Source organism: Haliotis rubra, unplaced genomic scaffold, assembly GCF_003918875.1.
Source record: "Haliotis rubra isolate DU_JTF1 unplaced genomic scaffold, ASM391887v1 Scf1455, whole genome shotgun sequence".
Lineage (NCBI taxonomy): Eukaryota > Metazoa > Mollusca > Gastropoda > Lepetellida > Haliotidae > Haliotis > Haliotis rubra.
In genome coordinates, this window is record NW_025765398.1 from 24,070 (window position 1) to 42,500 (window position 18,431).

At 43.7% G+C, this 18,431-nt stretch overlaps 1 protein-coding gene across 1 annotated transcript; it reads right to left on the reverse strand.

Moving 5' to 3' along the window:
* Positions 1-161: 161 nt before the first annotated feature.
* On the reverse strand, positions 162-10,724 carry LOC124269551. Its single transcript, XM_046704582.1, has 5 exons — positions 10,327-10,724; positions 7,914-8,109; positions 3,486-3,616; positions 3,091-3,150; positions 162-2,199 (listed from the first exon to the last, which is right to left on the reverse strand). The coding sequence occupies exons 1-5, from the start codon at positions 10,379-10,381 to the stop codon at positions 1,493-1,495; spliced, it is 1,149 nt and encodes a 382-aa protein (XP_046560538.1). The 5' UTR covers positions 10,382-10,724; the 3' UTR covers positions 162-1,492.
* Positions 10,725-18,431: the final 7,707 nt, after the last annotated feature.

The window sequence follows — 18,431 nt, forward strand, 5'->3', positions numbered from 1 at the left end:
CCAGAACTCAAGTCACATGTTACTTCAGGTATTCCTGCCTTTGAGTAACGGTCGATGTCTATCTGTAATACCACAGTCACTGGCAGGAATTGTTTCTGTGACCGAATATATTTCGAAAAGTGAGAACCGAAAAGTGAGAACCAATGAAAACGGGGACGAAATTTTGGAAAAATAGACTCAAAATTTATTCACATATCAATGATTAATAATAAACAAGTTATAATGAACAATAAACATGTAAACAGACCAAGCAAAGAACCACAAATGACATGAGACAATTTCAGCTTTTAATAAGCTTAGTTTTACGCCGCTTTTAGCAAGGGCGGACGCCAGAAATGGGCTTCACACATTGTACCCATGTGGGGAATCGAACCCGGGTATTCGGCGTGACGATCGAGTGCTTGAGAGTTCTCTTGAGAATTTAAATAATTGAAGCAATATTTTCGGGGATTTCACTGATTTCAACTTCAAACCGTGTGTGAACACACAGCACATCCACTCCGATTGTTCCTTGGCGAACATAATGCATAGGGAAACATATGACCCATCATCCAATGATATCACACCAGAGTTTGTAGGTGGAGGCAGGTCCGTGGAGATCCGGGTCTTCACCAACTAGACTTGTCGTAACAGGCGCGTAACGGGATAAGCGGTGGGCTTTTCTGACTTGGCTCATGAATGTTGTCTTATCCCCATGGAGATCTATGCTTACGATTTCAATCACTGGATTGACTGGACCAGGTGTTGCTGAATGTTGCTGAATGTCGAGTTTATCAGCAAGGAAACAAAGAAGTATCATACAGGTAAATGATCCAAGAGTAATTACACAGGGAATGGCATACTGATGTACATTTACAATTTAACACCTGCTATTCAGCCTTTAAGGTCCTCGTCAAACACACACATCCGTCTTGTCACTGTCAGTATAACGGTACCTTCAACATAGATAACGGTAACTTTACGATCAATTATAACACCGCGGATTGGATATAACAGTATATGCCATGGTCCTGAACGTTGTGGACACTTGTAGTCCTCTTTACCAAGATGCAACTTCACCAGCGATGGTACGGTTTCTGCCCTAAAGCGACAGCCTTTTGGTACTGACCTCCAGGTAACGTGGAGCCGTAGTTTAGCCTATTGCCTTCATATGAGAAGACATCCCCGTCACTTCGTCACTGCGGCTTCCCGTCATTTCGTCACATTGACCATTACCGTATCCAGGTATACTCCTTGGCTTGGCGACATCAGACGCATTTCAAGGGCGTTTTAATGGCCAGTGTCACGATTACATTGTGTGCAATCCAGTTTTATAAGATTAAAATACACACGCACACCATGGTGTGATAAACCCTGTCCAAATCCTGTTGCATTCAGAACTAATCGTGCAGTTACGGAAATACTCCGAAATGAGCCAAGATGATCTGGATGGCCGTGAAGAGAAACCATTTCGACGGATAGGTGGCTTTTCTTAGCCACGTAGAGATACAGTTTACACCAGGTCTACACGGCCGACGACGGTGAAGTTGTGGTAGCCGCCGTCGCAGCTTCCAGTTGAAGAAACTGAACCAAACCTGGCGTTGTTGAGATCAGGACTGAGAGTGACGGGGCAATGCAGATATGAAGTGGTTACTTTGGGTGCGACAGATGGACCAAGGTAACCATCGTCCTGGTCGGGTTCGAATCCTGACGTGGGTATTTTCATCATTAAAGTGTTCTCCGGCACTCTCTCCAGCGTTCCTACTCTGTCGCGTGGCAGGGTCTGATTCTCAACCTTAGTTTGACCTTGACCTTCACGCATCTGTTTAGCTTTAAGCATTTCCAGTTTTTCCATTGGAGTGTACAGATTATGCACGGTACGGGGGTGGCCGTCACTATTACTGGGTGCTGTTGTAGTCGTTGACGTCAACTCCGCTCGGACCGCCCACGATCGGTTGCTATTTGTTCTCACGACTTTGTTTGTTTTCTTGGCGGAAGGCGCGTCATCTAACTGAGAATTGGTAGAGGCCTTCCGTGTGTACTTGACGCCGGAATCTCGGCGAATACCGTGTACGTTGACGCTGAGCGAGACTTCCTGTTGCTGACGTATTTGACGTTGTCGTCGATGACGTCGACAAGCTACCCAGATGAAGACAGAGACGAACAGAAACAGAGTTCCCATTGCTATAGCCAGCAGCAGGGGCATGAAGGAGGCCGGATCTGAAGAAAAATCGTGAGTGAGTGAGTGAGGCTTTACTCTACTAATTCTATTTCAGTAACATAAGCAAGGGTGAAATTGTCTTCAAATTGTGTACACATATTGGAAGTCGAACTCCGGTCTTCAGGTGGACGAGCGAATCCTTTAACCTCTAGGCTACCCCACCAAGACAACATTATACATTTTCAATTATATTACATGTGGAAAACGAATTTGACTTCCTTTTTGAATGTCCTATACATAATGAGAGACATTAATATTCAAAATGAAAACATATAAACGACGGACCTATGAGAAATAACGTGTACCTATATATCATGGATTATTATTTGACTCTGAGGCATTGTTTGCTTGTTGTTTAAAGCCACACTCAGCAATATTCCAGCAATATTCCAGCTATATGACAGCGATCTGTACATAATCGAGTCTGGACCAGACTATACAGTGATCAACAGCATGAGCATCGATCTTAGCAATTTGGAACCGATGACATGTGTCAGCCTAGCCAGCGAGCCTGACCACCCGATCTCGTTAGTCGCCTTTTATGATCGACAAGCATGGGTTACTGAAGGTTCATTCTAACCCGCATCATCATGGGTGTGATCCATGATGTACATACACAACTGTTGGCTTAAACGTGCCATAATTCCAGAACAATCTAAAGAAGATTCGTGGAATCTTCAGTTTAGTTTCAGATACTGCAGTATCCATTATTTCATACCTATTACCAATTCTTTTCAGAACAGCGACTTTATTTTCGGGTCGTGGTACAACTTAAATTAAATATTTCTTCAATTAATTTAAACAGAATTCACTTATCCCAATTTCAATAACAAGAAAACGTATGGCGATATGTACAAAAGAACTAACATCGGGAAATACCACATATGTACCTTGTGACCCTGTTGTGGGGGGCGGAATTGGGGCACGCCGAAACTGGCGGTCAAGGTCATCTGAAGAAGAAAAAGGAAATCGTTAAGTCTTGATGTACACAACATAATGCCCTAGATTTAAATCATCTAAATAAATGCAGCACGACAGGTTCCTGTCTTCATCATAAGCATTATAAACGGTGCAGCTAAACCGGAAGTGATGTAACTAAACACCATACACTGCAGAGAGGTATTAGTTTGCATTAGTTTTCCGAAACTAGGATAAAGGTTCAGCTTTCACATTGATAATCTGCAATATGTCAATGTAAATGAGATAAATGAATGTATTTACTTCTATTGGAAATTAAAAGAATAAAAGAATGAGTTATGTCCCCTTGCTGATATATATAACTTACGTTTGTTCTTGCCGTAGAGAACATTTATGCGGAAGCCGCGCCCCCTAGTGGTAGAGATCCCGGAAGTGAAGGTAATCTTCAGACTGGGCCCCGGGCTGTAGATAATGTTGTGTGGCCCATGGACGTAAAGACTAAAATAGAAACACACCAGGACGTCAGAGGGATTCCAATATATTGTACCAGCGTCAAACAGAGGGCAGTCTACCAGTAACGCCTCCCTACCGGTATTGGATGAGTGAAAAACATACTTTGTTATTCTGCCGCGGTATTGCTGGAATATTGCTACATAATTTTTCTCATTCACATAGCCGCCAAATTCAAGGCATTATTCGACCCGTGAAGATCCGGATTAGAATTGATCTTCTTAAACCCGTGCTTGTCGTAAGAGCGACTAACAGGATTGGGTGGACAGCCTTGGGACTTGGTTGACACATGTCATCGTATCTCAATTGTGTAGATCGATGCTCATGTTGTTGATCACTGGATTGTCTGGTCAAGACTGGATTATTTACCGACAGCCGCCATATAGCTGGAATATTGATGAGTGCAGCGTAAAACTAAACTCACTCACTCATTCACTAAGGTACTATTCAATGATGGAATAAAAATGGATAATGATGATGATAATGATGATGATGAGGAGGAGGAGGAGGAGGAGGATAAGATTAAGAAATTGACATAGGATTTTACGAATTTTCTCGTTTGATATCACATCGCTCGAGGTACCTATGCAAATATATATTTATATTTTTGCGACGTTTCGGTACAGATTCTTGTATCGTTGTCTAGCAGGTATGTCCCAAAGAATCAATACCGAAACGTTGTACTCACAAAATACAGAAAGCTGATATCCATATAATTGTCATTATTTTACTTCCCAAGTTCTAAAATGCCACTCAAAGAAATGTACAAGTGCTTCCGCGTTTTGTTGCAGTTCCGCGTCTCAAGTTTCTCCAGCCGATCTCTGACAGGGAGAGTAGGCGACGATATTTGACTACAGCAGGAACTGTAGTAATGCGTAAACAACTGCAGGCTTTGACTGAGTGAGTGAGTTCGGTTTAACGTCGATTTTATTTTAACCGGGGCGCGTAAGCTTGAAGTGGGATGAAAAGACAAGGTTATGTCTCAGACGTTTTCCATGAAGGTGAGTGAGTGAGTGAGTTTACTTTTACGCCGCTTGTAGCAATATTCCAACTGTAACACGGCGGGAGACACCAGAGATTGACTTCACACATTGTCCCCTTGTGGGTAATCGAACCCGGTTCATCGATGTGATGAGCGAACGCCTTAACCACTAGGATACCCCCAAGAACGAACGAGCATTCGTATGTACCGACAAACCGACAAACACAATCAGGGGAAGTCGGGATACGAACTAGATCCCACCGAGCCAGAATGGTTCCATCAGTCGCTCACCCACACTGTTCATCCTTAGGCTATTTTAAATATGGTAACAATGTCTTCTGGAGAGACAGTGTCTTGGATCATATTCAGATGAAAAATATTTGAATTTCAGATCCACCCCGTTATGATCCGTGTTTCGTGGGGACCCGGTAGTAGTCAATGTCTGAATCCGCAATACTGTTCAAATCGGCAGTAATACTCAAGCCTGACACAGCTAGTCGTGTTTTAAACCAAGGATCCATTAAGGGTCGAATCCGGATTCGAACACGGCCCAGGAGGATGGGCCCTCTACTACTACTAGGGTTAAAGGGACATCTACCAAGAGTGAGTGAGTTTTTACACCGCACTCAGCAATATTCCAGCTATGTGGCGGCGGTCTGTAAATAATCGAGTCTGGACCAGACAATCCAGTGATCAACAAGCATCAGCATCGATTTGTGCAATTGGGAACCGATGACATGTGTCAACCAAGCCAGCGAGCCTGACCACCCGATCCCGTTAGTCGCCTCTTACGACAATCATGGGCTACTGAAGATGAGTTCTAACCCGGATCTTCACGGGAAGATCATAAAAGAGAAGTCGGTGGATGACAGTAAGTTTTACATCAACCACAAGGCTCTTGACCGCTTTTAGTGAAAAGCTACCGCCATTAATACGGATACTGGGTCATGGCTGTGTGACGTCATCACGGAAGTGTCTTACTCCGCAGTTATCGCCCCGTTACCAGCTGTCCGCGACTCCCAAGCATGGGAACGTACGAAAGCAGGATCTGTGTCAAGATATTTATAACGGAACTAACACGTTATGTAATAAATAAAATCTGTCCTGTCATGAAACGTGATGCAATGCAGAATTTCAGTAATGTTATGAAATGTTATGCAATTCAGAATATCGGTTATGTTATGAAACATTATAGAATAACGAAATTCAGTAATGTTATGAAACGTTAGAGAATAACGAAATTCAGTAATGTTATGAAACGTTATAGAATAACGAAATTCAGTAATGTTATGAAACACAATACATAAAGAAATTCAGAAATGTTATGAAGCGTCATGTAATTAAGAAATTCAGTGCAGAAATTCAGTCTTTTAAAGGCAACGTTGGAGGCACGTGAGTAAATTAAGAAATTTAGTGAGACGGACGTGAGATGATTTGGGGGTTGAAGCGGATTTCAAGAGCATCACGATGACCATACCCCCGTTTATTAGAGACTTGCTTCGATTAGACATAGAAAGGGGGCGGGGGTAGGGGGGTGCACAGTTCATTTTCACCGGTTTCCACGAGAGTTTCAATGGTCATTTAATAAACTATCAGGACAAAAATGGATCCGTCTATGCAGTATATGACATTTCATATCAAAGGTCTTTGCCATGCCAAAGATAGGCCGCTATGGAGGAAATCCCTTTCTCACTTTCGCGCACCCGTTACGATTATTGCGCACAAAAAAGTTGTATGAATGAATTCTTTGTACGTATACCTACAAGTGCGCTCCATTTTCGCTATCAAAATATTCAGGGGTTAATATTTGCCAATATAAGGCATCAAACTTCTGATTCGATCTCTCGCATCATTCATAACTACTCGCTTCTTTTCGTGACTTACACGAAGCCATCCGGCTTGCCGGAATGACACGACTAAATTAGTTGCGAATGCACTCGCATGTCAACGGCGCCATTTTGAATGATGATAGAATGATTTATAGAAAACTTGTTTTGAGCATTAAAGCGGGACAGTTATTTTGGATTACCTACATAGTCACACGGCTCCTGATTTGCTACAGCTATGTCCATTGGTCCTTTGGAATCGCCGAAATGCAAAGAGACTAAACATCATTGGCTGAAAGTATTTTTTTAATATTCCAAGTTTATTTTATAGAGAGGAATTTCACCTGAGAGAAAATTCAGCCTGATTTGTAAGGATGGAGGCGTTTGGGCGTCCAACCAATAAAGAAATTCTGTAATGTTATGAAGCCTACTCCAATACACAAGTTGAGTGATGTCATAAAAAGTGAGTGAGTGACTCTGGTTTTACGCCGCTTTTAGCAATATTCCAGCAATATCATGGCTGGGAACACCAGAAATGGGCTTCACACATTGTACTCATATGGGGAATCGAACCCGCGTCTTCGACGTGACGAGCAAAAGCTTTAAGCACTAGGCTACCCAACCGCCCCGTGTTAGAAAAAACAGTGATGTTACATGAACACAGAAAATATAAAACTTCAACGCCAGACAATACCCAGTCTCGATTATCCACCGGAATAGATTTCATCGTAAAAGGCAAAATAAGGACGAAATCTTTATCAAAGCACTGTTGGAACTCAGTAATGACACGGGGTGTTTGCGAGGCATCTTTCTGCCCTACAGGTAGCGCTAGCTCGATGCCAACTGACAACCAACCAACCAACCAAACTATACTAGTAGGGGTGGGTATTGCAGAGAATTTTCATATTGCGATATATTGCGATGCGGAAGCATATATTGCGATATGTATTGCAATTTATTGCAAGGATTATTTTTTTAACAAAAACTACTTATAATCGAGTTAATGCTTGATTATAAAACAATAACACAACAAAATCATTATGATTGATTAACCTTTTATAAAAACTTTTAATCATGACAAAATAAAAATGTAAGTAACATTTGGCACTAATGAAACAGGGAAAAGAACAAATAAAAAAACGGAAATATCCGAAGATTTCCGAGTGTTACGAAGTTTTCCGAATGCATGTCAAAATACCGGTTTTCGATCAGCGTATCGCAATACGTATCGTTTTTATGTCTGAACCGGTAAATACCGGTAAACCGGTTATATTGCGCAGCCCTAAATACTAGGCATGTAAAAAACCCTAAAAAGCTGTTATCAGAAGGCATTAGCAAGTATTGTAAGCATGACGACATCCATGTAGTAAGGTCACCGAGATGAACCACCGATCTTGTCGACACTCACTCGTAACGCATTTTTTATTGGAATATTCCATGGTGAAATACTTAATATTTTCTCTACTTTGGAAATTACCTATTGAGATTCCTTCCTAAATCGATGGTGAGGCCGTCATTATCCCCATTGAGGTCCACATCGGTGAAGTTGACACCCCAGAGTCCAGAGTCGGCCCGCCACACCCAGGTACAGGTGACACCTTGTGGGTAGGGCTTGGGGTAGTCGTGAGAGCTGATTGTCTGGCTGGTGGTATAGTTGACAATCCCTGGACAAGCTGGGAAGAGAAACGGGTGGATAAGTAATCACGGACGGGAATACAACACAGGGTGAATTATCAGATGAGGCTGACTGGACAGCCTCTGTTTAAACTCTAAGGATTGGCGAACTAGCTGGAGTGCGGGGTAGGAGGTGCAGCGTGGTGTACCAGGTGAACTGTGGAGCACTTTTGCATTGTGGTGTATTAGGTGTACTGCGGTGTACTAGGTTTAGGATTGCCACTATGGTGCTGGAAAACCTACGGAAATATTCAGGATGCAACAGGATTCAAACCCAAGTTTATACACCTCCAGAGACGTCACTCTATTGTCTTGCCAGGTTTTCCTCTTACCGAGTAAACCTCTACGGGCAGTTTTGCAGGCAATTTCCAGGAAATCCCGGGGAGTTTCAACAGAATGCCCGGGGATTTTCTGAGGAATAGCCCTTGACTATGAATTATTATACGTGTACAAGTTTTGAAGATTGATATAACTTTGTTTTTCTATTCCCGAAGACGACTGTAAGATATCGCTTTATTGAAAACTTCTAATATATTGGGCCGATGTGCAACACTTCGCTTACTAGGCTATGGGCCGTCTCCCCAATTTCCCTCTGTTGGGACCTTACCGTTTCAATTAAAACCTAGGAGTTGGTTTTGATCTCTCACATCATAGGTTTCCAGCGAGCCAATGGGATTCAAAGAGATTCTTGCTCCTAAGACAACTTGTCCCCCTGAACACAAATGGATTTACCAAATCCCAAGATCAAGAACCGTTCATAACATACCAGGTGTTCGACACTGAACTTGTCCTTGAAAAATGCTTCATATATTATATCCCTTTCTCCTTGGCTCTTAAATTTCTCATGTTTAGAACTTCTTGCCATCGTTTACCTACAGAAGTAGGTTCGTGGCACAAAATTCCACCCGAAAAAGACCGTGTAACCTTTGCGACACGTGTGATGTTGGAGATGAATTTCATTACATTTTTCTCTGCCCTTTCTTCAAACATCATCGGAAAACTTTTAGCCCAAACCATTATGTTAAAAAAACGAATTTGTTAAAATTTAAGGAATTGTTTTACTGTAAACGAATTAGTGTTTTAGAAACACTACGTATATTCTGTAATACTATCATGAGAACTGTACTGTCTTCCTTGTAAACCATCCCGCCATCTCTTGTATTCTCCACTGTATTTTTGTACCTCGCATGCCGGGTATCCCGGGCTGAGTGTAATAAAAGTTCTGTTCTGTTCTGTGAGAGACGTTCCGAGACATTAGTGAGTGAGTGAGTTTGGTTTTACGCCGCTTTTAGCAATATTCCAGCTGTATAGGGGCGGGGGAGACCAGAAATGGGCTTCACACATTGTGACGGGCGAACGCTTTAACCACTGGACTACCCCACCGCCCCTCGAAACATTAACCTAACTGGTAGAAGACATACTGCCCGTGGGACCACCAGATATGTAGCGTTTGTGAAATATGTTTATGAAATAAGATATTGGGTAAACAGGATGTGTGTGAAACAAGATGTGGTGAAATGCGGTAACTTTTAAAAGGATGTTAGTAAAATGTAATGTTTGATAAACGGGATCTTTGTAAAATGCGATATTAATGAAATATGATTTTAATGAAACTAGATGTATGTAACATTGGTGAAATATGATGATTGTGAAACTAGATGTATGTAAAGTACGATGTTTGCTGAAGACAAGGTTTGTGAAATAACATGTAGTAGTACTACTGAGTAGATACAATTAAGTTCCACGAGAAAAAGTTAAACCACATCAGCCAGCGAAGTTATAATCGGGGCTTGGTTTTGTAATTTAGCTGCTTGTAACAATATTTCCGAGACACATTTTTTATTTTTACGACACATCTCGCATCATAACCTACGAGGAATCGAATTCGGTTTGTCTCATTACGAGCTGGGGTAGCTTAAAGGTTAAGGCGTCCGCCCGTCACGCTAATGACCCAGGTTCGATTCCCCACATGGGTACAATGTGTGAAGCCCATTCTTGGTGCCCCCCGCCGTGATATTGCTGGAATATTGCTGGAATATTGCTGCAAGAGGCGTAAGACCATACTCCTTCAGTCATGAGATCAATGCTCAAGTTGTTGATCACTGGATTGTCTGATCCAGACTCGATTATTTACAGACCGCAGCAAATAGCTGAGTGCGGCGTTACATAACAAACAAACTCTCATTACGAGCCCGGAGAGAGACGAAAACACCTACCTGCAGCAGTACTGAGACAGAGTGTTAATGTTGTAAGCGACATGTATCTAGCCATGGCGATCAGAACAAGAGTTGATGAGCGTGGCTTGTCTTATCTCTTCAAGTCCTGGTAACAACAAAGCTGGGGCTCAGCCCGCTGTTACACACCACAGTTCCCAAAGTGGTAGCTCACAGTTGAAATGTTTCAAGAAAACACACACTTTGACGTATCTTCCAATGTGAATAAGTAAATGCCGAATTAGAAGTTCTTGGCGCTTGAATAGACGCGATTGTTTACATCCGTTAATGCAACACAGAGAAGTAAATAATACGCAGCGGCTGTTCGTGTATCAACAGATTCTCCTGATCCGTGATGTGATCTTGGGTACGGAGCCTGGCTCTTGTGGTCGAGTCCCGCATTACGAGCCTTTAACCAATAGTACTCGTCAGTGATGCTACTTCCGGTTGTGACGCCGTGGATATTCTTCCTGGTCCAGCTGTGTTGTCATTGGTTATTGGATCAGGGGGTGTGCTGTTACACACAGCTCCCTGTCATCATGCCTGTGAAATATTGATGTTGTTGGAAATCAACAATGCCATTGTACGGACCCTAAACGTTTACGTGTATTATACCATGAATCCTACCTCAGTCAACTCTCCAAACCGACCAAATACGACCACCTTGTGCCCAGTACATTCTATCTACCGCGGACTCCATTCTTCTACCACACAATATCCTAATTAACACGCGACTTCATAAACTCTCAACCGCAGACCTGTCGTAAAGTTCCATCTCCCATCCCCAAATCCCAGGGCTTGGTTGACACATGTCATCGGTTCCCAGTTGCGTAGATCGATGCTCATGCTGTTGATCACTGGATTGTCTGGTCCAGACTCGATTGTTTACACACCGCCGCCATGTAGCTGTAATATTGCTGAGTGCGGGGTAGAACTGAACTCACTCACTTACTCTGGGGTCTAACGCCGTGGTATTGCTGGAACATTGCTAAAAGCGGCTTAAACCATACTCACTCACTCACCACTCACTCACTCACTCACTCACTCACTCACTCACTCACTCACTCACTTGGATATGTGAAGCTGTATGTAGACGTGTGTGGTGATATATTTATGCATGCATTTGTGTACATAGACCTTTGTAGAGTTAAGTTTTTGTGTGTAGCTCTTAATGGCTGTGTGTAGTTGTTCCTGTCCGGCTAATTAGTATGTCGACTGCATTGCAAAACATTAATTAGGGAATATCGACACAATGCAATGCTGCCTGTCGCAATAACCTTTAACCCCTTGCACGATGTGCACTGGTTCACCAGTTCGTGACACATTCTCCGCGCAGCAATGGCTCGGAAGCAGAGTTTGCATGCAGTGTCAGTAGGGAACGGTGGACCAGCCGCAATAACAGGACGAAACTGACAATCGTCGGAAGTGAACTCTCACGAGATCTCAAAGTCTCATTTAGCGACGCGATCTTTGTGTCAAGGCCAGATTGCCAGAAGAGAGCATGCGCCATGCTGACATGAGGTGACTCGTGACAGATTTCAGTGGACTTTCATTGTTGTTTGTGAGACAGTCGTATGCAACTGTTTGTGGTGAACTTTGTTATTTGCGGACATTCAATGCTGTTTGAAGATGAGTGACATTGGTGTTTGTAGTTTGTGGTTGACAGTCTCTAGTGGTTGTAGTTGACAGTCTCTGGTGGTTGTGGTGGACAGTCTCTGGTGGTTGTGGCTGACAGTCTCTAGTGGTTGTGGTTGACAGTCTCTGGTGGTTGTAGTTGACAGTCTCTAGTGGTTGTGGTTGACAGTCTCTGGTGGTTGTAGTTGACAGTCTCTAGTGGTTGTGGCTGACAGTCTCTGGTGGTTGTAGTTGACAGTCTCTAGTGGTTGTGGCTGACAGTCTCTAGTGGTTGTGGTTGACAGTCTCTGGTGGTTGTGGTTGACAGTCTCTGGTGGATGTAGTTGTCAGTCTCTGGTGGTTGTAGGTGTCAGTCTCTGGTGGTTGTGGTGGACAGTCTCTGGTGGATGTGGTTGACAGTCTCTGGTGGATGTGGTTGACAGTCTCTGGTGGTTGTGGTGGACAGTCTCTAGTGGTTGTAGTTGACAGTCTCTAGTGGTTGTGGTGGACAGTCTCTGGTGGTTGTGGTTGACAGTCTCTGGTGGATGTGGTTGACAGTCTCTGGTGGTTGTAGTTGACAGTCTCTGGTGGTTGTGGTTGACAGTCTCTGGTGGTTGTAGTTGACAGTCTCTGGTGGTTGTAGTTGACAGTCTCTGGTGGTTGTAGTTGACAGTCTCTGGTGGTTGTGGTTGACAGTCTCTGGTGGTTGTAGTTGACAGTCTCTAGTGGTTGTGGTTGACAGTCTCTGGTGGTTGTAGTTGACAGTCTCTAGTGGTTGTAGTTGACAGTCTCTGGTGGTTGTAGTTGACAGTCTCTGGTGGTTGTAGTTGACAGTCTCTAGTGGTTGTGGTTGACAGTCTCTGGTGGTTGTAGTTGACAGTCTCTGGTGGTTGTGGTTGACAGTCTCTGGTGGTTGTGGTTGACAGTCTCTGGTGGTTGTAGTTGACAGTCTCTGGTGGTTGTAGTTGACAGTCTCTAGTGGTTGTGGTTGACAGTCTCTGGTGGTTGTAGTTGTCAGTCTCTGGTGGTTGTAGTTGTCAGTCTCTGATGGTTGTAGTTGTCAGTCTCTGGTGGTTGTGGTTGATAGTCTCTAGTGGTTGTGGTTGACAGTCTTTGTCGGTTTTGGTTGACAGTCTCCGGTGGTTGTAGTTGTCAGTCTCTGGTGGTTGTAGTTGTCAGTCTCTGGTGGTTGTGGTTGATAGTCTCTAGTGGTTGTGGTTGACAGTCTTTGTCGGTTTTGGTTGACAGTCTCCGGTGGTTGTAGTTGACTGTCTCTGGTGGTTGTTGTTGACTCCACATTGCTATATATGTTTCAGTGCTGGCACGAGCAAAACCCTAGAACAATCTGGGAGTCCAGCTGCCGAACACTGCCGACCATCCAACTTCAACACTGCCTTCAACACTCCGTGGTGTCTACTTGCGCAGTCATTGTTGTCTCACGGATCAACACGACGGTGACAGTACACAATTGAAGGAGGGCGTCGTATTTCATGCAGCTATTGCGTTACATCCTCCTAGTAACATATGCAGTTTAAGTAAGATACAGCTAGCGATCAACATATCCTGCTGTCGTCAAAAATAGTACTTCCTGAAAGGGGTGCTTAAGGAAAGGAAAAGCCTTTTCGGAATGTCAGCAGAAACGACAACAGATAACATGCATATACAGTCCTGTTGAGAAGATCTTAATTTACTTGATACATTCCTTGGGTTTTAGCAACCAGTGCCCTTCCACTAAACGATCTTAGCCTACGCTAATCGTAAACCCCTAAAATCCCATCTTAGAGTGCAGTTACGATCAGCATACAGTTCCGCTAACTAGTCTTACCCAAGTCAACCGTAAAGTTAAGATCCAAACTCTAAGTTGCTCATGACCAACTTAGGATCGCTAAAATCAATCGTAGAGAAACCAAAATGGCGGCTTTCATTGGTGTGTGTGTGTGTGTGTGTGTGTGTGTGTGTGTGTGTGTGTGTGTGTGTGTGTGTGTGTGCGTGTGCATGTGCATGTGCGTGTGTGTGCCAAATCTAAACGAAAACCTGCCGTTCCAAGGCTATTGTCTGAATCCACTTTCACAAACGGATCTTAACATCACGACTATCGTAAGCCTGTCTAAACTTGATGCTGTTTTGTGTTGTGTTTAATTACATAGCAAAGATACCTCTCTCGCATCTTGAAGGGCACAGAATAGCCTAGTGGTTAAAGCGTTTCTCACCGAAGGCCTGGGTTCGATTCCCCACTCGTTGACTATTATGATGCCAGTTTTAAATGTCTGGTGAAGCTGCAGGGGTGTTGTTTAAACATAACTCAGCCGCCCCGAAAGGTTCCCAGGTCACTTGTTTCATCCTGAATGGAAAGCTTCTATAATGTAACGCCACCCTCGAGAGCAAAATCACGTATCGCTGCTACAGAATTTCACCCAAGAGTGACCTGATCTTAGAACTGATACACTCTTGAGTGAAATTAACCAGTTATCAAATCATCTCGTGGTTAAATATTTCCCGTCAGCAACAACTTACTAACCCTCAGGATAAAATTACTCCCCTGGAAATAATGCAAAATATATTTTATCTGCAAACAATAAAAGTAAACTCAAAAGGGGTACAAGATGCCACCAAAAATATCCACAGTGGTGTTACTATTGTTGGTTATCCACAGGGGCGTGACTATTGTTGGTTATCCACAGGGGTGTTACTATTGTTGGTTATCCACAAGGGCGTTACTATTGTTGGTTATCCACAGGGCGTTACTATTATTGGTGTTACTATTGTTGTTATCCACATTGTTGGGGGCGTTACTATTGTTGGTTATCCACAGGGGCGTTACTATTGTTGGTTATCCACAGGGGCGTTACTATTGTTGGTTATCCACAGGGGCGTTACTATTGTTGGTTATCCACAGGGGCGTTACTATTGTTGGTTATCCACAGGGGCGTTACTATTGTTGGTTATCCACAGGGGCGTTACTATTGTTGGTTATCCACAGGGGCGTTACTATTGTTGGTTATCCACAGGGGCGTTATATTGTTGGTTATTATTGTTGGTTATCCACAGGGGCGTTACTATTGTTGGTTATCCACAGGGGCGTTACTATTGTTGGTTATCCACAGGGGCGTTACTATTGTTGGTTATCCACATGGGCGTTACTATTGTTGGTTATCCACAGGGGCGTTACTATTGTTGGTATAGGGGCGTTCCATTGTTGGTTATCCACAGGGGCGTTACTATTGTTGGTTATCCACAGGGGCGTTACTATTGTTGGTTATCCACAGGGGTGTTACTATTGTTGGTTATCCACAGGGGGTGTTACTATTTTGGTTATCCACAGGGGCGTTACTATAGTGTTGGTTATCCACAGGGGCGTTACTATTGTTGGTTATGTTACTATTGTTGGTTATCCACAGGGGCGTTACTATTGTTGGTTATCCACAGGGGCGTTACTATTGTTGGTTATCCACAGGGGCGTTACTATTGTTGGTTATCCACAGGGGCGTTACTATTGTTGGTTATCCACAGGGGCGTTACTATTGTTGGTTATCCACAGGGGCGTTACTATTGTTGGTTATCCACAGGGACGGTACTATTGTTGGTTATCCACAGGGCGTTACTATTGTTGGTTATCCACATGGGCGTTACTAGTGTTGGTTATCCACAGGGGCGTTACTATTGTTTGTTATCCACATTGGGGCGTTACTAGTGTTGGTTATCCACAGGGGCGTTACTATTGTTGGTTATCCACAGGGGCGTTACTATTGTTGGTAATCCACAGGGGTGTTACTATTGTTGGTTATCCACAGGGGTGTTACTATTTTTGGTTATCCACAGGGGCGTTACTAGTGTTGGTTATCCACATGGGCGTTACTATTGTTGGTTATCCACAGGGGCGTTACTATTGTTGGTTATCCACAGGGGCGTTACTATTGTTGGTTATCCACAGGGGCGTTACTATTGTTGGTTATCCACAGGGGCGTTACTATTGTTGGTTATCCACAGGGGCGTTACTATTGTTGGTTATCCACAGGGGCGTTACTATTGTTGGTTATCCACAGGGGCGTTACTATTGTTGGTTATCCACAGGGGCGTTACTATTGTTGGTTATTATCCACAGGGGCGTTACTATTGTTGGTTATCCACAGGGGCGTTACTATTGTTGGTTATCCACAGGGTTGTTACTATTGTTGGTATACAGGGGCGTTATTGTTGGTTATCCACAGGGGCGTTACTATTGTTGGTTATCCACAGGGGCGTTACTATTGTTGGTTATCCACATTGGGCGTTACTATTGTTACTATTGTTGGTTATCCACAGGGGCGTTACTATTGTTGGTTATATTGTTGGTTATCCACAGGGGCGTTACTATTGTTGGTTATCCACAGGGCGTTACTATTGTTGGTTATCCACAGGGGCGTTACTATTGTTGGTTATCCACAGGGGCGTTACTATTGTTGGTTATCCACAGGGGCGTTACTATTGTTGGTTATCCACAGGGGCGTTACTATTGTTGGTTATCCACAGGGGCGTTACTATTGTTGGTTATCCACAGGGGCGTTACTATTGTTGGTTATCCACAGGGGCGTTACTATTGTTGGTTATCCACAGGGGCGTTACTATTGTTGGTTATCCACAGGGGCGTTACTATTGTTGGTTATCCACAGGGGCGTTACTATTGTTGGTTATCCACAGGGGCGTTACTATTGTTGGTTATCCACAGGGGCGTTACTATTGTTGGTTATCCACAGGGCGTTACTATTGTTGGTTATCCACAGGGGCGTTACTATTGTTGGTTATCCACAGGGCGTTACTATTGTTGGTTATTATCACAGGGGCGTTACTATTGTTGGTTATCCACAGGGGCGTTACTATTGTTGGTTATCCACATTGTTGGTTATCCACAGGGGCGTATTGTTCGTTATCCACAGGGGTGTTACTATTCTTGGTTATCCACATAGGCGTTACTATTGTTGGTTATCCACAGGGCGTTACTATTGTTGGTTATCCACAGGGGCGTTACTATTGTTGGTTATCCACAGGGGCGTTACTATTGTTGGTTATCCACAGGGGTGTTACTATTGTTGGTTATCCACAGGGGCGTTACTATTTTGGTTATCCACAGGGCGTTACTATTGTTGGTTATCCACAGGGCGTTACTATTGTTGGTTATCCACAGGGGCGTTACTATTGTTGGTTATCCACAGGGCGTTACTATTGTTGGTTATCCACAGGGGCGTTACTATTGTTGGTTATCCACAGGGGCGTTATTATTGTTGGTTATCCACAGGGCGTTACTATTGTTGGTTATCCACAGGGCGTTACTATTGTTGGTTATCCACAGGGGCGTTACTATTGTTGGGCGTTACTAGGGGCGTTTGTTGGTTATCCACAGGGCGTTACTATTGTTGGTTATCCACAGGGGCGTTTCCACAGGGGCGTTATTGTTGGTTATGTATTGTTGGTTATCCACAGGGGCGTTACTATTGTTGGTTATCCACAGGGGCGTTACTATTGTTGGTTATCCACAGGGGCGTTACTATTGTTGGTTATCCACAGGGGCGTTACTATTGTTGGTTATCCACAGGGCGTTACTATTGTTGGTTATCCACAGGGGCGTTAGTTTATCCACAGGGGTGTTGGTTATCCACAGGGCGTTACTATTGTTGGTTATCCACAGGGCGTTACTATTGTTGGTTATCCACAGGGCGTTACTATTGTTGGTTATCCACAGGGGCGTTACTATTGTTGGTTATCCACAGGGGCGTTACTATTGTTGGTTATCCACAGGGGCGTTACTATTGTTGGTTATCCACAGGGGCGTTACTATTGTTGGTTATCCACAGGGGTGTTACTATTGTTGGTTATCCACAGGGGCGTTACTATTGTTGGTTATCCACAGGGGGGGCGTTATCCACTATTGTTACTATTTTGGTTATCCACAGGGGCGTTACTATTGTTGGTTATCCACAGGGGCGTATTGTTCGTTATCCACAGGGGTGTTACTATTGTTGGTTATCCACAGGGGCGTTACTATTGTTGGTTATCCACAGGGGCGTTACTATTGTTGGTTATCCACAGGGGCGTTACTATTGTTTGTTGGTTATCCACAGGGCGTTACTATTGTTGGTTATCCACATTGGGGCGTTGTTTGTTATCCACATGGGCGTTATTGTTGGTTATCCACTTACGTTACTATTGTTGGTTATCCACAGGGGCGTATTGTTGGTTATCCACAGGGGCGTTACTATTGTTGGTTATCCACAGGGGCGTTACTATTGTTGGTTATCCACAGGGTTGTTCCACTATTGTTATTGGTTATCCACAGGGACGTTATTATTGTTGGTTATCCACAGGGGCGTTACTATTGTTGGTTATCCACAGGGCGTTACTATTGTTGGTTATCCACAGGGTGTTACTATTGTTGGTTATCCACAGGGGCGTTACTATTGTTGGTTATCCACAGGGCGTTACTATTGTTGTTCGTTATCCACAGGGGCGTTACTATTGTT

What these genes read in the sequence shown, in the direction of transcription:
- LOC124269551 (XM_046704582.1), bottom strand. Translation starts at nt 10,381, where the DNA reads ATGGCTAGATACATGTCGCTTACAACATTAACACTCTGTCTCAGTACT. An exon ending in TTAGGAAGGAATCTCAATAG is followed by an intron (nt 3,617 to 7,913) that starts GTAATTTCCAAA and finishes TTTCTATTTTAG; the next exon opens with TCTTTACGTCCATGGGCCAC. An exon ending in CCCCACAACAGGGTCACAAG is followed by an intron (nt 2,200 to 3,090) that starts GTACATATGTGG and finishes ATTTTTCTTCAG; the next exon opens with ATCCGGCCTCCTTCATGCCC.